At 49.3% G+C, this 18,042-nt stretch overlaps 1 protein-coding gene across 6 annotated transcripts in view; it reads left to right on the forward strand.

Moving 5' to 3' along the window:
• Window positions 1-18,042, forward strand: part of NRF1 (nuclear respiratory factor 1) — a 62,132-nt gene that overhangs the window by 31,663 nt on the left and 12,427 nt on the right. For 2 of the 6 annotated variants that reach the window (XM_033161988.1, XM_033161989.1), the window contains exons 6-11: window positions 3,661-3,867; window positions 4,902-4,946; window positions 5,758-5,952; window positions 7,663-7,764; window positions 11,154-11,311; window positions 14,835-14,959. In XM_033161988.1, the coding sequence (XP_033017879.1) occupies window positions 3,661-3,867; window positions 4,902-4,946; window positions 5,758-5,952; window positions 7,663-7,764; window positions 11,154-11,311; window positions 14,835-14,959 (832 nt within the window). Of the gene's footprint in view, window positions 1-3,660; window positions 3,868-4,901; window positions 4,947-5,757; window positions 5,953-7,662; window positions 7,765-11,153; window positions 11,312-14,834; window positions 14,960-16,693; window positions 16,910-18,042 lie in introns of those variants that run through there. The other 4 variants (XM_033161990.1, XM_033161992.1, XM_033161991.1 and 1 more) reach the window with 4 other exon arrangements.

Below are 18,042 nucleotides of genomic sequence, written 5' to 3' on the forward strand. Positions count from 1 at the left end.
TGTTGGGTCATGGGTTCAAGCCCCACATGGGACAATAGATTCCTGCTTTGCAGGGGGTTGGACTAGAGGACCCTCGTGGTCCCTTCCAGCTCTAGGATTCTGTGGTGAGGTGATGATCTCCACTCTTGTTATGGTGGTAATTAGAGAGGTCCTCATGCCTGAGCAGGCCGAGACGCAGGGCTCCCCGTTGATTGTGTCCCTGGTGGCTCCAGAGCCCTTAACAAGCACTTGCAAGTGGCTCGAAACTCTCGGCTCCCGAGGACCACTAATTAATCCACCTGGAAGCGAGAAGCAGTTATTGCAATTGCAAAGCCGCATGCTGCTGTTCTTGGGCCCCGTGGTGAAGCTATTATCTTCTTGAGCTGATCTGCTCTGCTCAGCGCATCTCGCCTGTCCTTCTTCCTTGTACCGGGTCCTTGGTCTAGTTTTCTTTTTGGTGGCTTTTGCTTTTCAGGGGGGGAGGGGAGGGGCAAAGTTTGCAAAACCGAGGCATCACCTTCAAAATAAAGCATGCAAATGAAGCAAGTTCATTCAAACCCAGCATGTTTGCATACATTTTAGTGATTGGCATAATTTGAATCCGTGTTTTTGCTTTTGGGTTTTGTTTGCCCACAACGTTAATAAAGCTTGGTGGTGTTTAAATGTCCGGTATGTGTGGATGGATTACTGGGGCTTAGGGCACATCCTTGGGCAAGCGTGCCTCCTTTCAAATGGATGCTCCCTCATCCATCCTGTTCACTTTCGGTTGCTTAGATATGCTGCGGTCTCATCCCTGGGATATTTATACGTAATTGCAAGGCGGTGCAATAGCGCCATTTGCATAGCTGCTGTGCCCATTCATAGAACATAAAGAGAGACCTCACTGAAAACAGCCCATCCTTTATCTAACAGCTATAGTAGGGAAGTGGGGGAGAACCATCCCAGTGCCATACTGCAGCTGCTTCACACAATCGCCAAGGAGAGGTCCCTGCTCTCTGCAAGGTGCTTGCAGTCTAAAATAGACAGTGGGGAAATGTTGTTGTTCAGTCGTTCAGCCGTGTCTGACTCTTCGTGACCCCATGGACCAGAGCACGCCAGGCACGCCTATCCTTCACTGCCTCTCGCAGTGGGGAAATAATGGAAGCCAAAATGAAGAAGAACATAAAAGAGCCTGAGTACTGGATGAGGCCATATGCCTGTCTAGTCCAGCATCCTGTTCTCACAGTGGTCAGACTTTCTGAGCACAATTCAAGGTGTTGGTGCTGTCCATTAAAGCCCTAAACGGCCCCAGCCCAGTATACCTGAAGGAGCGTCTCCACCCCCATCATTCAGCCCGGACACTGAGGTCCAGCTCCGAAGGCCTTCTGGTGGTTCCCTCATTGCGAGAAGCAAAGCTACAGGGAATCGGGCAGAGGGACTTCTCGGTAGTGGCACCCGCCCTGTGGAATACCCTCCCACCAGATGTCAAGGAAATAAACAACAACCTGACATTTAGAAGACATCTGAAGGCAGTCCTGTTTAGGAGAGTTTTTAATGTCTGATGTTTTACTGTATTTTTAATATTTTGTTGGAAGCCGCCCAGAGTGGCTGGGGAAACCCAGCCAGATGGGCGGGGTATAAATAATAAATTGGTTGTTGTTGTTATCGTTATCCCTAACCACTGGCATTCACATTGCAGGGACGGCATAGCAGTAGCCAGTGATACTAGCCCTCTCCTCCACAAATTTAAAGCCATCACCGACTCCTTGGGGAGCAAATTTCATAGTTTCACTATGCGCTGTGCAAATAAGTCCTTCCTTTTGTCCCTTCTTGTGTCTTCTTCCACTATTCAGCTTCCTTGGATGCCCCAAAGTTCTGGTATTGAGAGAGGGACAAAAACTTCTCCCTAACAGCTTTCTCAACACCATTAGTAATTTTATACACTGCTGTCATGAGCCCCCCTCCCCATTCATCATTCATCTATTCTAGAGAGCCAGTGTGGTGTAGTGGTTAAGAGCGGTAGACTCGTAATCTGGGGAACTGGGTTTGCGTCTCCTCTCCTCCACATGCAGCTTCTGGGTGACCTTGGGCTAGTCACACTTCTTTGAAGTCTCTCAACCCCACTCACCTCACAGAGTGTTTGTCATGGGGCAGCAAGGGAAAGGAGAATGTTGGCCGCTTTGAGACTCCTTCGGGTAGTGATAAAGCAGGATATCAAATCCAAACTCCTCCTCCTCCTCCTCCTCTTCTTCTTCTTCTTCTTCTTCTTCTTCTTCTTCTTCTTCCAACAAATGGTGCTTCAGGACAAGCACGGCGGGCTTCTGGCTGACAGGGGCCCCAAACCTCCTTGGACCTGACAGCAGAGGAGATGCATAAATCCATCAGCAGTCTGGGCATTAAATTTAGCAGATATCCATAGTTGCGAGTGATTCTTACATGTGCAATACTCAAGTTCTTACATAGACCCTCGAGGCAAGTTCTGTGTTCAGTTTTAAGTAACGTGACTCATGTTGTTGTTCAGTAGTGTCCGACTCTCCGTGACCCCATGGACCAGAGCACACCAGACACCCCTATCCTCCACTGCCTCCCGCAGTTTGGCCAAATTCATGCTAGTCGCTTCGAGAACACTGTCCAACCATCTCGTCCTCTGTCGTCCCCTTCTCCTTGTGCCCTCCATCTTTCCCAACATCAGGGTCTTTTCCAGGGAGATGTGACTCATAGAGATGTAGTTTTCACTACGAAGCTGACTTGATTGACGGAAAGGGCTTCTCATGAGGGATCTTGTGAACACCTGATGCCAGTCAGTAAGCAAGTTAGAAAGGGGAAGCTATTAGTTTGATGCCAAGCAAAAGTACCCTCCCAACTGTGATAGAAAATGTGAAGCCTTTGCAAGGAACACGTGGTTCATGTGAAATCAGAGGTGTCAGGGCTGCGCAATATCTGGTTTTCAACATTGTGTTATCTCACCAGCTAAACATCGCAATATACCACTATATCACGATGTCTGAAATAAGGATGGAGCTATGTCGAGGCGTCGGCTGGCTTCACGGTGTTCCTGCATTGTGATTATTGTCGCCGCCTACTCTTGAGATTCGCTGCCCCCCGTGCAGAAGGCAGGGGAGAGCTGAATTAGCAAGGGGCTGCAGGAATCAAGAGAAGCATTGGCTGGCTTCATGGTTTTCCCCACATTTTGATTTTTACACACACACGCACACTTACTCATTCACATGGTGATTCGCGATATATTGCCAGTTCAAAAATTATGAAACAAATATCACAATATGGACTTCAAACCAGTTTTGGATGGTATTTTGCTATATCGCCCATCCCTAGTCAGTATTGAAAATTGCAATCTTTCAGGATCATTGCAGTCATACCTAGGAAAAAATGTGCTTCCTTTCTAGGACCAGGCTATGAAATCCCAAATCTCTTAGAATTCCTCTGCTGTGGCTCTGAATTTTCAAAGCAAAAGCTGTTGATACAGTTCGAATATTCAGGGCATGTGACGATAATTGGTAATCGTGCCCCTGCCACAAGTTGAAACTGGGAGAAACTGCCCCTGCTCAACACGACCTGTTCTCATGTGGACTGAACCCAGCCATTCCTTTAGAATTTTGTGTATGCAATGTACCAAGCTGCTCCTGGAACGTTGATTTCTGAATGCTGATTGATTGATTGATTGATTTTTTTTTAATGCCACAGGCACAGCTGCGGGCCTTCATCCCCGAAATGCTGAAATACTCGACGGGCCGTGGCAAGCCGGGCTGGGGGAAGGAGAGCTGCAAGCCCGTCTGGTGGCCCGAAGACATCCCGTGGGCCAACGTCCGCAGCGACGTCCGGACCGAGGAGCAGAAGCAGAGGGTGTGTGTTGATGAAAGTCCTCTTGCTTCAGCAAAGGGCTCTGACTTGGTATGACAAGTGGAAAGGCTTAGCTAATAGATCTCTGTTGGGGAAGTCTGTGAAGTGCTTGGGACCAAAATAGCGTATAGATCAGGTAAGAACACAAGAGGGTGGCCATCTCAGCTCCAGCCAAAGGGGCTCAGCACTCTGTTCCCAGTGGGTTCAGCCAGGCACCCCAGGAATTTGCAAGCGTGGCATTTATGGGAAGAGGCCCTCGCCTGATCTCAGTCCCCAGCATCTGGTTTCCAAGAGGCATATGATCTGTGGACGATCCAATGGTTACATTCCTGGCCATCTTGGCTTGCAGCCATTAATGACCTGTCCTCCAGGAATTTACCTCTCTGCATTTTTTAGCAGCCAACAGAGCACATCGCTGTGCATTGAATCCCGCAAGTTTCTCCCTTAGCTTTCAGCAAAAGCCTCGGTATTCCCCGCTTACGTAAGCCAGTCTTTCAGATCTGGAAGCTGAATCCCAGCCTGCTTCTGGAGATGCAAAACTGAAATAAATAAAAGCAGCCACGGATTACGCTCCACGGAAAAGTGCAGAACGTTTCTCTGTTTTGCAGAAGTCTTATCGTACCTTTATAATTCAGCAAACCGTTCAAGACAGCTCACAATCCAATGGGAAACAACAATAATAATCATAATACAATTTCAGAATGCACTTAAAAGCAAACCGCAGTGCAGCAGATAAAATTGGCATGTGATTAATAATAATAATCAGAAGAAGAAAGCAAGTAAGAAAGCAAAGTCTTTGCCCAGCACCTACGAACTTATCAAACCGTGTGAATTGCCCTTGGGAAAGCATTCCAGCTATTGGGTGCCACAACCAGAAAAGGCCCTGTCCCTAGTAGGCACCCACTTGATTTCTTACCCGAGCCCCAAGCTCTCCCTTCTGGGCAACTTCCCATCATGGGCCACAAGCCAGTGGTGGGTGGGGCCAGAGTCAGCTGTGGGCGGAGCAATTGATGTAAATGTTACCTTTGTAAAGGAGGCTAGTTTCAACCCATGCACTCGCACACCCCTTTCTGTCCTCCATCCAGGGAAGCAAGGAGCATTGCGAGAGCTCGAGGACACATCACAGCCAGGTAAAAAAAACTAAAACTTGAGGGAGGGCGTGATGAAGGGCTGGCGAGGGATGTAGCTGGGGGGGAAGGGGCATGGCCTGGGGAGAGTCATGAGGACCACAGAGTGAGGCATATTTGGCTCCCAGGCCAGGCGTTCCCTACCCCAGACCGGCACTTTCCTGACCCAGAGCAAAGCAGGATGGCCCCAGTTGCCTCCCGTCTGTGGCTGTTCGGGAAGATTCTGCACAAGAAGGAAAAGGCCACCTGAGCGCACCCGTCTGTCCACTCTAATCCCAGAATGGAGAAAGCCATTCATTTATCCTGGTTTAGTTAATGCAGTTAAAATTTAGCAGTTTTCACAATTGCTAATGTGGGCTAGAGCCACCTTTTTCACACCGTAGGTTAGCTAGTCGGCTTGCAGTGATTTGGGAACCAGTCGCTAGTGGTTTTTCATGAGACAATGCCTTTGAGTACCATTTGCTGGGGGTCGCAGGTGGGGGAGATGCTGCTGAGCTGAGGTTCTGCTTGCAGGGTGTCTGTCGGGGCACCTGGTTGGCTGCAGTGCGAACAGGGTGCTGGGCTAGATAGGTCTTTGGCCTGATCCTGCCGGCTCGTCTTGTGTTCTTAATCTTGCCCCCATTGGAAATATATTTCTGCTTTGAAAGCTCTTTATGGAGTAAAATTTACCAGACATCCCATCACTCAATTTAAGGAATATTTCAGTGCTTGGTTACTTCATTGTTTGTTTTGCTTTTGTTTGTTTGTTTGTTTGTTTTAAAATGGGATATGGTATCCCTGAATATGCCTTTTCTCTCCCTCTTTAATCCGGCAGGTGTCTTGGACTCAGGCGCTGCGGACCATTGTGAAGAACTGCTACAAACAGCACGGCCGCGAGGACCTGCTCTACGCTTTTGAGGATCAGCAAACACAGCCTGCAACAGCAACACACAGTATAGCACACCTGGTCCCGTCCCAAACCGTGGTCCAGACCTTCAGCAATCCCGACGGCACAGTCTCTCTCATCCAGGTGAGGAGTTGCAGCAGCACAAAGAAGGTCCCAGTCTTCAGATTGGCTTAGAAGCTTTGCGTTCTGGCTCCAAACACCTGCCCCAGGTGTGCAGGAGCCAATTCTTCTTGTTATTTTATTGCATTGCGTTGATATCACACCTTTTCTCCAAGGAGCTCAAGGTGGTGTACATGGTTTCCTTTCTCCTCATTCAATCCCTACAACAACCCCGTGAGGTAGGTTAGGCTGAGAGGCAGTGACTGGTCCCCAGGATCACCCAGTGAGCTTCATGGCTGAGTGGGGGTTTGGACCCTGGTCTCTTAGGTCCTGGTCTCTGTCCCAGCTCCTGCAGTTCGAAAGCACACCAGTGCAATTAGTGCTGTTGTTGTTGTTTAGTCGTGTCCGACTCTTCGTGACCCCATGGACCAGAGCACGCCAGGCCCTCCTGTCTTCCACTGCCTCCCGCAGTTTGGCCAAACTCATGCCAGTCGCTTCGAGAACACTGTCCAACCATCTTGTCCTCTGTCGGCCCCTTCTCCTTGTGCCCTCCATCTTTCCCAACATCAGGGTCTTTTCCAGGGAGTCTTCTCTTCTCATGAGGTGGCCAAAGTCTTGGAGCCTCAGCTTCAGGATCTGTCCTTCCAGGGAGCACTCAGGACTGATTTCCTTCAGAATGGATAGGTTTGATCTTCTTGCAGTCCATGGGACTCTCAAGAGTCTCCTCCAGCACCACAATTCAAAAGAATCCATTCTTTGGCGATCAGTCTTCTTTATGGTCCAGCTCTCACTTTGATCCATCACTGGGAAAACCATAGCTTTAACTATACGGACCTTTGTTAGTAAGGTGATGTCTCTGCTTTTTAAACTGCGTTTCCATGTGCTCTGGTTTCCGTCATGGTGTCCTGTTGCTCCAGAAGCGGTTTAGTCCTGCTGACCACTTGACCCTGAAAGCTGCCTGTGGACAATGTCAGCTCCCTTGGCCTGAAAGTGAGATGAGCACCACAACCCCATAGTCGCCTTTGACTGGACTTAAGTGTCCAGAGGTCCTTTACCTTTTACCTTAGGTCCTAATCCAATTCTAACCACTACACCACACTAGCTCTCTTGCAGTTCCCTGGTACTGTGCAAACAGTACTCTGTCATGTCACCCCTGGGTCGAACTTTGGCAAATAGCTGTAGGCCTGAAGAGTTCTGGCCCTGAGTAATAGGAATAATTCTCCAAAATACTTGGTTGGTGTGCAAAGACACAGAAATTATTCATTTTTGGAGGAACAAAGGGGTTTCGGTCTCTTCCTCAGGAGCTGGTGCACTTGTGTGTTTGTGCTATGCCAGAGTTTAGCTTGGTATGATGTGATGTGCGAATGCAGCCAACCCAAATCCAGAAAATGTCAACCCTGCTTGGTTTAATTGGTTTCTTGGTTTACTCACAACTGACCTGTCTCATTGGTTTCAGTGTGACTCAATCTCTGGGCTGTAGACCTTGTAGCTATTGTGTAGAGATCATTAGCCTTTGTGTCAATATATTTTATTTTTTTCCATATAAATTAATTTTAAAAACCGCAGCTCAGCTGCAGGGCTTGGGACCAAGCTAGAAATCCGAATGAGCGGGGAGATACGTGTTGTGTTTCTTTAACTTGGACCGTGTGATGCATATGATCATAGCCTAAGAAGCAGGCTGACTCGAAAGGCAACCCTTGGTGGCATCTCGCTGACTGCCGTTGTGTGTTGCAGGTTGGCACAGGAGCTACGGTAGCGACCTTGGCCGATGCCTCTGAATTGCCCACCACAGTTACTGTCGCACAAGTCAACTACTCTGCAGTAACCGACGGAGAGGTGAGTGGCCGTGTTGGCTGGCAAGCCCTGTGCCCAGAGACAGGGCATCTCATGGTAGATCACTTCCTGGAAATTCACAAGGGAGGTGTTTCCACAAGCTCCCGTGGCAGATAATAATAAAGTTCCTCAACCCGCACGGCTGCTTTGCCTCCCTCAGGGGTGGGGGACCAGATTGGGCCGCTGGGCAGAATCCTGACCTCCCATGCACCAGCTTTGACAGGTAGGTGGAGCTGCCCAGCTGTCAGTCCCCTGGTGCCATTAGGATATTGACGAGTGATGACTTCAAAGGGGCTGGCCCCTCTCAGCTGATGAAGGTGCGCTGCCAGGCAAGGGCTGATTATCAGTTGGTGGTCCAGCTCTTGCAAAGGCACAGGGCTTTGTAGGCACTGCTGATTGGCGGCCCCTGCAGCTTTTGATGTCAGATGTCGGGCAGGTGGGCACAGCCTAGCGAAAGCCACCTGTGAGCCAAATGTGGACCGAATGAGCGGGGCTGATTGAATCTGACTTTCTGAAGCTTACGGTCATTTCGCTGCGTGCAAAATGGCTGCCATTAGAGCCGCTTCTTCTTTTTAAGTAGAAAAGTGATTGGTACATTTTATAAAACAGTTATTTTTACATTATGTCCACCTGGATGCGGACCCACAAATAGCTGTGCTTTTTGCCAGCAAGTGGGTTAGGGGGAGGGTGGGGTTATTGGTTTTTTTTGTTTAGTTTTATTATATATTTTGTGTTTTTGGTCTTGTATTTTTATGTTTTGAACTGCCCTGATGGAATAATAATAATATGAGAACAAATGATTCAGTAGAGCCCTTTTCCCTCTGGGTTCCGATTTTTGCACGCAGTGACTGGCATAGGTCAAAAACTTGCTTTATTTATTTCATGAAGAACCAGCCAGGCGGATCTATCAGCGATATCCGTTTCCAGAACAGCTAGCAAAAATGTTTAAAAATAAAAAAAAATACCATCTAAGGTCTCGTTTTCTGTTAACTCTCTTGGTGTTAACCAGTTGAGTTTGTTGCAGCAGTTATTGATTGTTTTCTCAGTGCCATCCTTGTACAGGGTACTCTACCCTGATGGCAAGGAATAACAGATATGCAGAAATATGGCTCCCTGCCTCCCAAGCACATTTGCACAGTGGATATACTTAAGCTTCATTGCAGCTGGGGCAGAATCAGGAGGGTTAAACCAGAGGCTTCACAAAGATGGCACCACATGCTGGGGTCAGCACACTTTTTCAGCAGGGGGCCGGTCCACTGTCCCTCAGACCTTGTGGGGGGCCGGACTATTTTATATTTTTTGGGGGGGGAATGAACGAATTCCTATGCCCCACAAATAACCCAGAGATGCATTTTAAATAAAAGGACACATTCTACTCATGTAAAAACACGCTGATTCCCGGACTGTCTGCGGGCCAGATTTAGAAGGCGATTGGGCTGGATCTGGCCCCTGGGTCTTAGTTTGCCTACTTATGACATAGGTGTTCTGGCAGAGGCAAAGCGAGTGATTCGGGGACTGGAAAGTCCAGGCTGGGGAAGCGAATACTAACTTTCTTGAATGCTTGGGTGTGGGGATCTGGGAAGAACAGACTCTCCTTGGGGAGAGAGAGAGGGAGAGGCCTGTTCTTTTTCTATTGGACCCAAGTCCAAGTCTCCAGGCCTTTGTGTCAGCACGGAGTGGCAAAGCCCTTCTCTGGAAAGGGATAGGATTCTCAGGGCGATAGGTGGCAGCACAAAAACAGCTCTTGTTCCCAGAGACGCCGGCATTTGCATTTGAAAGGCCAGCTAGAAACTGGTTGTTTTGTTTTTTGAGACTTCTGTCCTTGAAAATTCCATCCGATGCATCAAAGGGGGTTTCAGGAGACAAGCCCCTCATTGTCTCAATGAAAGCAGGCACCTTCCACCTTGCTTAATGTATTTGCTTCCTGTTCAAGCATATGAAGATACGAAGTCGCTGCCTCCTGCAACCGAGTCTGGCCACAGCCTGTTCCCTGCCACGTTGGCTGAATAGAATAACCAACCAACCGCTAGCTGCCACCTCCTTTCCCCAATACCATTTATTCTTTGTGAAATACATTTACAATGTAAATACAATACACATACAGTGGTACCTTGGTTCTCAAACTTCAGTCCATTCCAGGAGTCCGTTTGTTTCCCGAAACCGTTCGAAAACCAAGCCACAGCTTCCGATTGGCTGCAGGAACTTCCTGCACGCAAGTGGAAACTGCGCCGGACGTCCGGCTTATGAAAAACGTTCGCAAACTGGAACACTTACTTCCGGGTTTGTGGGCGTTCGGGAGCCAATTCATTCAGCAACTAAGCCGTTCAAAAACCAAGATACCACCGTACCAACGTAGTCCAGCAACAGCTGCAGGCTCAAGTTTGAGAAACACTGCCTTGGACTCTCCTGCCTGAGGCTCTAGTCATTCCCGTAACTCGAGATGCCATTGACTTAACCTGGGACTTTCTTGTATGCAAAGTGTGGGCTCTCCCCCTTGACCTGCAGAGTTGCACCTTTGGGTATTGCAGGTAGACAGGCTCCCCAGGAATTGAACCCGGGACTTTCTGCATGCAAAGCAGATGCTCTACCCCTGAGCCACAGCCCTTCCCAAATAAGCACATAAGAAACTGCCTTACACCCTGTGAGACCCATTGGTCCATCTAGTCCAGTATTCTGTATACTGACTGGCAACAGCAGCTCTCTCCTGAGGTTCAGGCAGGGAATCTTCCTAGCCGTAGCTGGAGACGCCTTTGGGGAATGAGCCTGAGACCTTCTGCTATAAAATGCTCTACCCATGGAGGTGCAGCTCCTTCCTCAAAACCCCTTCCATCACCCCTCCACGTACCAAAATCTTGGCATTGAGAAATGCACCCAAGCCAGCCCAGAGATGGAAAGAGGACAAAGTCCCAACCAGAGAAGAATGTCAGATCGAGGTGGTGGATTATGCCGAAATGGCAAAAATGACCGGAAGAATCAGAAACCAGGAAGGCCAAAATTTTAATAAGGAATGGGGGAAATTTATAATTGACCTTAAAAACCATTGTAAGACAGTTAGAATTGTTAGTAGGGTTGGAATGACACTCGTAGTTTAATGGTGAATTTTGGATACAAAGGAGATGTAAAAGATTTGGATTATTATAAAAGATGCAGGAGGAAATGATTAATAATAGGACTCACAAAGGGGGGAGGGAAGCCCAGGGGATTCTCTGGAATCTTGTTTTTATGCTGTATGTTGGATATGTGATTGCAAAATTCTTATTTGAAAAACCAAATAAATAAATTTATTTAAAAAGGGGGGGGGGAGAAATGCACCCAAGCAGGAACGCTCCCTGGATACTTTCTGAGACAGCGTGAGTTCCATCATGCCTCTCTCGTCTTCTCCGTCCCACCAGGTGGAGCAGAACTGGGCAACGCTACAGGGCGGAGAGATGACTATCCAAACCACCCAGGCCTCAGAAGCCACGCAGGCAGTGGCATCCCTGGCAGAAGCTGCGGTGGCGGCATCGCAAGAGATGCAGCAAGGGGCAACAGTCACCATGGCCCTCAACAGGTATTGAGATACTGTCGCCAAACCGGGCACGTGGGGAGGGGGGGTCTTCACTGATGTTTGGGTGCTGGGCTGGTTTGGTGAAGGCCAATGGCTCCTTGCTACCTAAAGGTAAAGTAAAGGGACCCCTGACCTTTAGGTCCAGTCACGGACGACTCTGGGGTTGTGGCACTCATCTCGCTTTATTGGCCGAGGGAGCCGGCGTACAGATTCCGGGTCATGTGGCCAGCATGATTAAGCCGCTTCTGGCGAACCAGAGCAGCGCACGGAAATGCCGTTTACCTTCCCACCGGAGCGGTACCTATTTATCTACTTGCACTTTGATGTGCTTTCGAACTGCTAGGTGGGCAGGAGCTGGCACCAAGCGACGGGAGCTCACCCCGTTGCAGGGATTCGAACCGCCGACCTTCTGATCGGCAAGCCCTGGGCTCTATGGTTTAGACCACAGTGCCACCTGCGTCCCACCTTGCTACCTAACCTCTTCCTAAAGGGAACTTGCAAAAGAAGCAAGGATCTCTTTAAACAAAGTTGTAGCTGGAATTGGCCAAGACGTTCATGAAATTTCACCTTGGATAGTTTTGCAAAAAGTCAGTCTGTTTTAGCCACAGCAGAGCTGTTTTGGGATTCCCAAGTCTGAGGCCCTCTTCTAAGAGCCCTGCAGTTCTGAAGCACGGCACAGCATTTGTTTGTTTGCTTGCTTCCCGCTGGGAAGGCAGGGTGGCTGATGACAGAAAACACCCCAGACGAAAACAGCGATAAAATACCATTAAAGCATTGGACCATTTATATTTCCCTCCTCTTCGTTACCAGGCCCCAAGGTGATGGGGCCACAGGCTCTCGCACTTGCTTGAGAAAACTTAAGGATCGAATGAGAAGCATGGTGGGGTAGCCAAACAGCTGCGTTTTCGCTTTTAAAGGGATTTTAAAAGGATTTGGTTGCGAATTTCCCATTTATTCATTTATTTATTAAGTGCTCATTTGACTACAGGTGAAACTCGAAAAATTAGAATATCGTGGAAAAGTCCATTTATGTAACCAATTGTTTTCATTAGCTACTGGAGTTTAATATATGAGATAGAGTCATGACATGCAAAGCGAGATATGTCAAGCCTTTATTTGTTATAATTGTGATGATTATGCCGCACAGCTGATGAAAACCGCAAAGCTGAAATTGTTAATTTGGGGTTCTCATCAGCTGTACGCCATAATCATCACAATTATAACAAATAAAGGCTTGACGTATCTCGCTTTGCATGTCATGAGTCTATCTCATATATTAGTTTCACCTTTTAAGTTGAATTACTGAAAGAAACGAACCTTTCCACGATATTCTAATTTTTCGAGTTTCACCTGTATGTTAGCACATAGAGAGCCAATGTGGTGTAGTGGTTAAGAGCGGTAGACTCATAATCTGGTGAACCGGGTTCGCGCCTCCTCTCCTCCACATGCAGCTGCTGGGTGACCTTGGGCTAGTCACACTTCTCTGAAGTCTCTCAGCCCCACTCACCTCCCAGAGTGTTTGTTGTGGGGGAGGAAGGGAAAGGAGAATGTGAGCCGCTTTGAGACTCCTTCGGGTAGTGAGAAAGCGGGATATCAAATCCAAACTCTTCTTCTTCCTTGCTCTTGACAATAGCTAGATGGCTGCTAGCCACGACAGGAGCTTAGCATGGGGGGCTGAGAGGGCCGTAGCCCCGGGCTCAGTCTTTTGGGAGGCACATCAAGGCGCCCCGCCCCGCTGTGAGCTGCTGCATCCTTCTCACAGTACCCTCCAGCCGGGGGCTGCCGAGGAAGGCGCAACAGGTGTGCGCCCTGGCTGCTGACCATCCTGAACAGCAGACACACACAGTCTGAATGTTGTCACCTGTGGTGGCAGGCCGTGGGGTGCCCTGCGTCTCCACCGATTCCGCAATAACACTCGACATCAGACCTCTGTTGCTTTCGAAGCTGATTCCCTCGCCGACACACACACACACACACACACACACACACCAGCTCGGCTTCTAAGCCTCAGATGCGCAGGAGGACTGGCTTGGGGTATCGGCAGGAAAGGCTGCTTTGCTGTGGGGAAATGGTTCTGATGGCAGCGGATTTAATGGCATCCCCCGAGGGTTGGTTAACAAGCCTCCAAGCGCCTGTGCTGACTCGAGCAATCCTTGTGCAGGCGTGAGACGATGGCTACCCAGAGGCAGCTGGGCCGGGAGCGAACAGGATTGCAGCCGACAGCTACGGGAGCCAGAGAGAAAAAGCATTGTTCTTTCCGGGGAAGTAGCACTACTGTTGCAGCCTAATAGTCGTAGCAGTATTATATACTACACCCAGAGTGGCTGGGGCAACCCAGTAAGATAGGCAGGTTACAAATAAAAAAGTTTTCATTACAGTCGTACTTTGGTTTTAGAACAGCTTAGTTCTCGAACGTTTTGGCTCCCGAACATCGGAAACCCGGAAGTGACTGTTCCGGTTTGCGAACTATTTTTGGAAGCCGAACGTCCGACGGGGCTTCCGATTGGCTGCAGGAGCTTCCTGCAGCCAATCAGAAGCTGCGCTTTGGTTTCCGAACATTTTGGAAGTCGAACGGACTTCCGGAACAGATTCCGTTCGACTTTCAAGATACGACTGTGTTATATTTATTTATACCCTGCCTTTTCCCCCTGACAAGGACTCAAGGCAGCTTACAAATAAAATATGAACTGCTATAAATAGGGCAAAACATTTAAAAACAAGAAGATATTAATAGAATTGTATATGTATATAATTCTGTTAACGTTGGCTTGTTTTTTTGTTGATTCCACCCCCAAAGCCTCTTGGAAGAAGAAGGGCTTCCCCTGCTGGCAGAAGGACAACAGGGAGGGAGCCAATCTGGCTTCTCCGGGGAGGGAGTTCCAAAGTCTGGGAGCAGCCACCGAAAAGCCCCGCTTCCGTGTCCCCACCACGTGGTGGGGCCAAGAGAAGCCCAGTCTTCAAAGAAGAGTACACATAATACCCGCTCCCTATTTCTAAGAGATCAATCTCTCTGTGGCAGCGCTTGCACTGTGGAACTCCCTGCCTATTGATCTCAGGCACGCACCTTCACTGTGCTCTTTTCTGTGTCTGCTAAAAACATTTTAGTTTAGACAAGCCTACCCAGACACGTTGAATGTGGATGTATGTTTTGATCTGCTTTTAGCTTACTGTCGATTTTACAGATTTTTTTTTTTTTTACTGATGATTGTATTGGCTTTTTTCTCTTCGTAAACTGCTTTGAGAGATTTTTTTTTAACAACCAAGCAGTGTATAGATTTTATGAAATAAACAAAGGAAGATACTTAGGTCGGGATATTCTGGTGGCTCCTGACTTCTGCAGGGCTTTTGCTCCCCATCACCTCCCCAACTTTGCCACGCCTCTTACCTTGAATCAGGAACACTTGTTTTTTTTTCAACTTCCCAGGGCTAGAAGTTGAAGTTGGGACTCCTGTCCATGCAAAGCACATGTTTCATTGCGCTCTCTCTTTCTCTTGTTTTGGTAACCTCTCCTCTCCTTGCCTTGCAGCGAAGCAGCCGCCCACGCCGTCGCCACGCTTGCAGAAGCCACCCTCCAAGGCGGGGGGCAGATTGTCTTGTCCGGTGAAACTGCAGCAGCCGTCGGCGCGCTCACCGGGGTTCAAGATGCGAACGGTAGGCCGATGCAGATATGCAATTGCGTTTCTTCCTGATTCCTTTGTGAACTCGCTCGGACTGATGGATGGGGGTGCAAAATCTCACTGGGCCGAAAGGAATCTGCCCGCTTTGTCGTTTACTCGCCTCAAAAGGAGTAGCTTCCTGAGTTGTTGGGCTCTCAGAATGCAGGAAAGTTTGCAGAACTTAGCTTCTCCTTTTCATAGGCCCCTCTGCTTCCTTTCGCCCCCTACATTTGCATCAACTGAGAATGTGGCTGCGGGGCGTGGGTGGAGCCACTCAGCTCAGGTCTTTGTATGCAGAGGTCTCAGGTTCAGTTCCACAGCTTCGCCGGAACAAAAAGGTCAGGTTAGCAGGTGACAGGAAAGACCTCTGCACAAGGTCTCTGCACTGAGGTCCAGGTCTGAGGCCCTCCTAGGGGTTCCCTCACTGCGAGAAGTGAAGTTACAAAGAACCAGGCAGAGGGCCTTCTTGGTAGTGGCGCCCGCCCTGCGGAATACCCTCCCATCAGATGTCAAGGAAATAAACAACTATGTGACTTTTAGAAGACATCTGAAGGCAGCCCCGTATAGGGAAGTTTTTAAAGTTTGATGTTTCATTATGTTTTTATGTGTGTTGGTAATTTTTATTATTATCATCATCATCGTCAAGAGGTATTATCAGACCTCAGGGGCACAGCCCAGCCAGGCAAAAACCCTCTAGGAAGTGTGCAAAGCAGAGCTGGCAAGATATGGCCTAAGAAGAGAGAGCATGCCTGGGCCAACGGTCTGCCTCAGTGTAAGGCGGTTTTGTACGGTTCCCTGTGTGGCGTAGACCTGAGCGTCCCTCATGCTCTTTATTCCGTTGGGTGTCCTGCTCCGGCCTCAGAGCAGGCAACCAGCATAGAAATGTGTACGCGGTCTCTCTGCTTGCTTAATTGCTGCTTTTCTGCTCTGCTCCCGAGAGCCCAGGCACCTTGCAGCTGGTAAACAAGTCACTTGCGATGCGTTCAGCAAAACGTTCCAAAACCTTCCTCCTTCCTTCAGCAGGGCAAACGGTTCTGAGGCTGTTTGGCTGAACGGCTGCTTCAGCCCTGCCCAAGAGAAGACTTTCTTGGCAACTGGGTCTTGCAAAGTGGGGCTCTGGCATGCCTGCAGAACCACAGAGCATTCTAGCAAGAGTGCTCTGCTTTCTTTCAGGGGCTGCAGCCCTTTTTTAGGAAGGTGTTCCTAGCCCGTCTAATGGGTTCATACGCAAAGAGGCACTTCTTAGGATTTTGCAGCCATTGAGAGCCTTATCCATAGGGGCTGGGGGTGCTAATAACCAGCACTTTGAATTTCACCCTGGAGCAAATAGCAGTTCGGTGCAATGGGCTGTCAGTGGCTCCAAGCCGCGGCAGCAATGGTTCTGAATCCCAGTTGCTGAAAAGCACTGGAGGGAAGAGTAGCTCTTGTGCTTGGATCCTGCTTGCAGGCATCTGCGTGGCCCTTGCAAGAACAGGATGCACAGTGCATAGGCCATTGGCCTCATCCAGCAGGCTCTCCTTATGTTCTTACGTAATGGCTAGAGGGCTGGTGTTTGCTTGTTCTCTTGGACCCACTTGTGCCAGAAGCTGCTGTGACCTTGGTCTGCGCTCAGAATCATAGAATTGTAGAGTTGGAAGGGACCCCGAGGGTCATCTAGCCCAACCCCCTGCAATGCAGGCATTATTAAGTTGTTGTAGTGCCTAAATCCCCACTGCCTTACATCTTGCAGCTCCTGTTGCCCCAGAGGAAGTGGGGAGCGAAGCCCCTGCTGACCCCGTGAGCCTCACTTGGGGCGTCCCCATGGCACACTCCTACATCATCTGGCCCGCAGGAAACGGCATGGAAAGGACCTTGGCATCCCTTTTAAGCTAAGGATTGAGATGGGTTGGACAGAGCTGCCGGGCCCAGTCCCCGCCGAGCCCTTCTGCCTTGCTCATCCATTCAGAAATGAAATGGTTTCTGTCCAACAGGGTTGGCACGCTGGTCCAATATCGCCGGCTTGAAGAAGGCCTATTATTTGACCTTGGTCAAATACTGTCAAATATTCTGAGAATGCCAACTTATTGCTGACAGCTCAAGGTCCCCCGTCCCCGTCCCCCCACGTTTTGTGATGATGCCCATATCTTTGCAGTGGCAGGTATGGGGACTCTGCCCGCCCCCGCCCCCGCCCCCCAATCCTTGCAGCAGCCGGGATCAGACTCAGCATTATATCAAAGCTTCTCTTTCTGGTCACCAGCTACAACGGTCAGTGGCTCCTGACAGGGATGCCAGCCATCTTCAGATGCAAACAGCCACCCCTGACTCCCATTTTGCTTGCTGCAGGGGACGCGGGCTGCTCCCCCCCCCCTTTCCCACGTGGGTCTGCCTCCCATCGGCCTGGAAATATTTTTTTAAGCTTTCAAAAAAACGCTGATTGCATTGTTTCGCAGTAACGGTTAACGGCTTTGGGGTTCCTTTTTTGTAATTAGCGTGAGCATCAAAATCTGTAGATGATGAAAGTGCCCTCTCTCTTTTTGTTGCTGTTGTTGTTGTAATAAAGTGAATGCTTGAAAAATATTTGACCATTATTTGACCAACGTTCGACCAGCCAGGTGACCAAATCTTTCCTTTTTCTTTTGAAACCTTCACATACCCAACTCTTGACATTCACGATAAAGGGGGGTTGCATTGCTGGCTATCAGCCCTGCACCCCTTCCATCCCCATGCCATTTCTTCTCCCCTACCATTGCTCTAATTTTGGGTGGCATTAAGGGTTCGGTGCCTCTGGCTAAGCTAGGGTGGGAGCCCTTGGGAGCATTGTGCCATGTACTGTCCTTACATAACTGGCAGATCGCTTTCCCTTCGCCGGTGGGCGGGCAGCACCAGGAAACTCGTGGCGATGGCACGGAGCGCAAATGCTCAGCATCCCGGCTCGTGCGTGCTTGGATGTTTTTCGCATTTTGACTTCTGGGCAGGCCAGTCCTCTCCCACCCGACACCCAGGAAAGGATCTGCCCAGTTACAGGCGCATCAGCTCCCCGGCGTAGCCAATCAGGGACGCTTCGTTAGCGTGGAACTCGGTCGGCGTAGAAGATTAAGG

The sequence above is a fragment of the Lacerta agilis genome, chromosome 10, assembly GCF_009819535.1.
Source record: "Lacerta agilis isolate rLacAgi1 chromosome 10, rLacAgi1.pri, whole genome shotgun sequence".
In the NCBI taxonomy this organism is placed as follows: Eukaryota; Metazoa; Chordata; class Lepidosauria; order Squamata; family Lacertidae; genus Lacerta; species Lacerta agilis.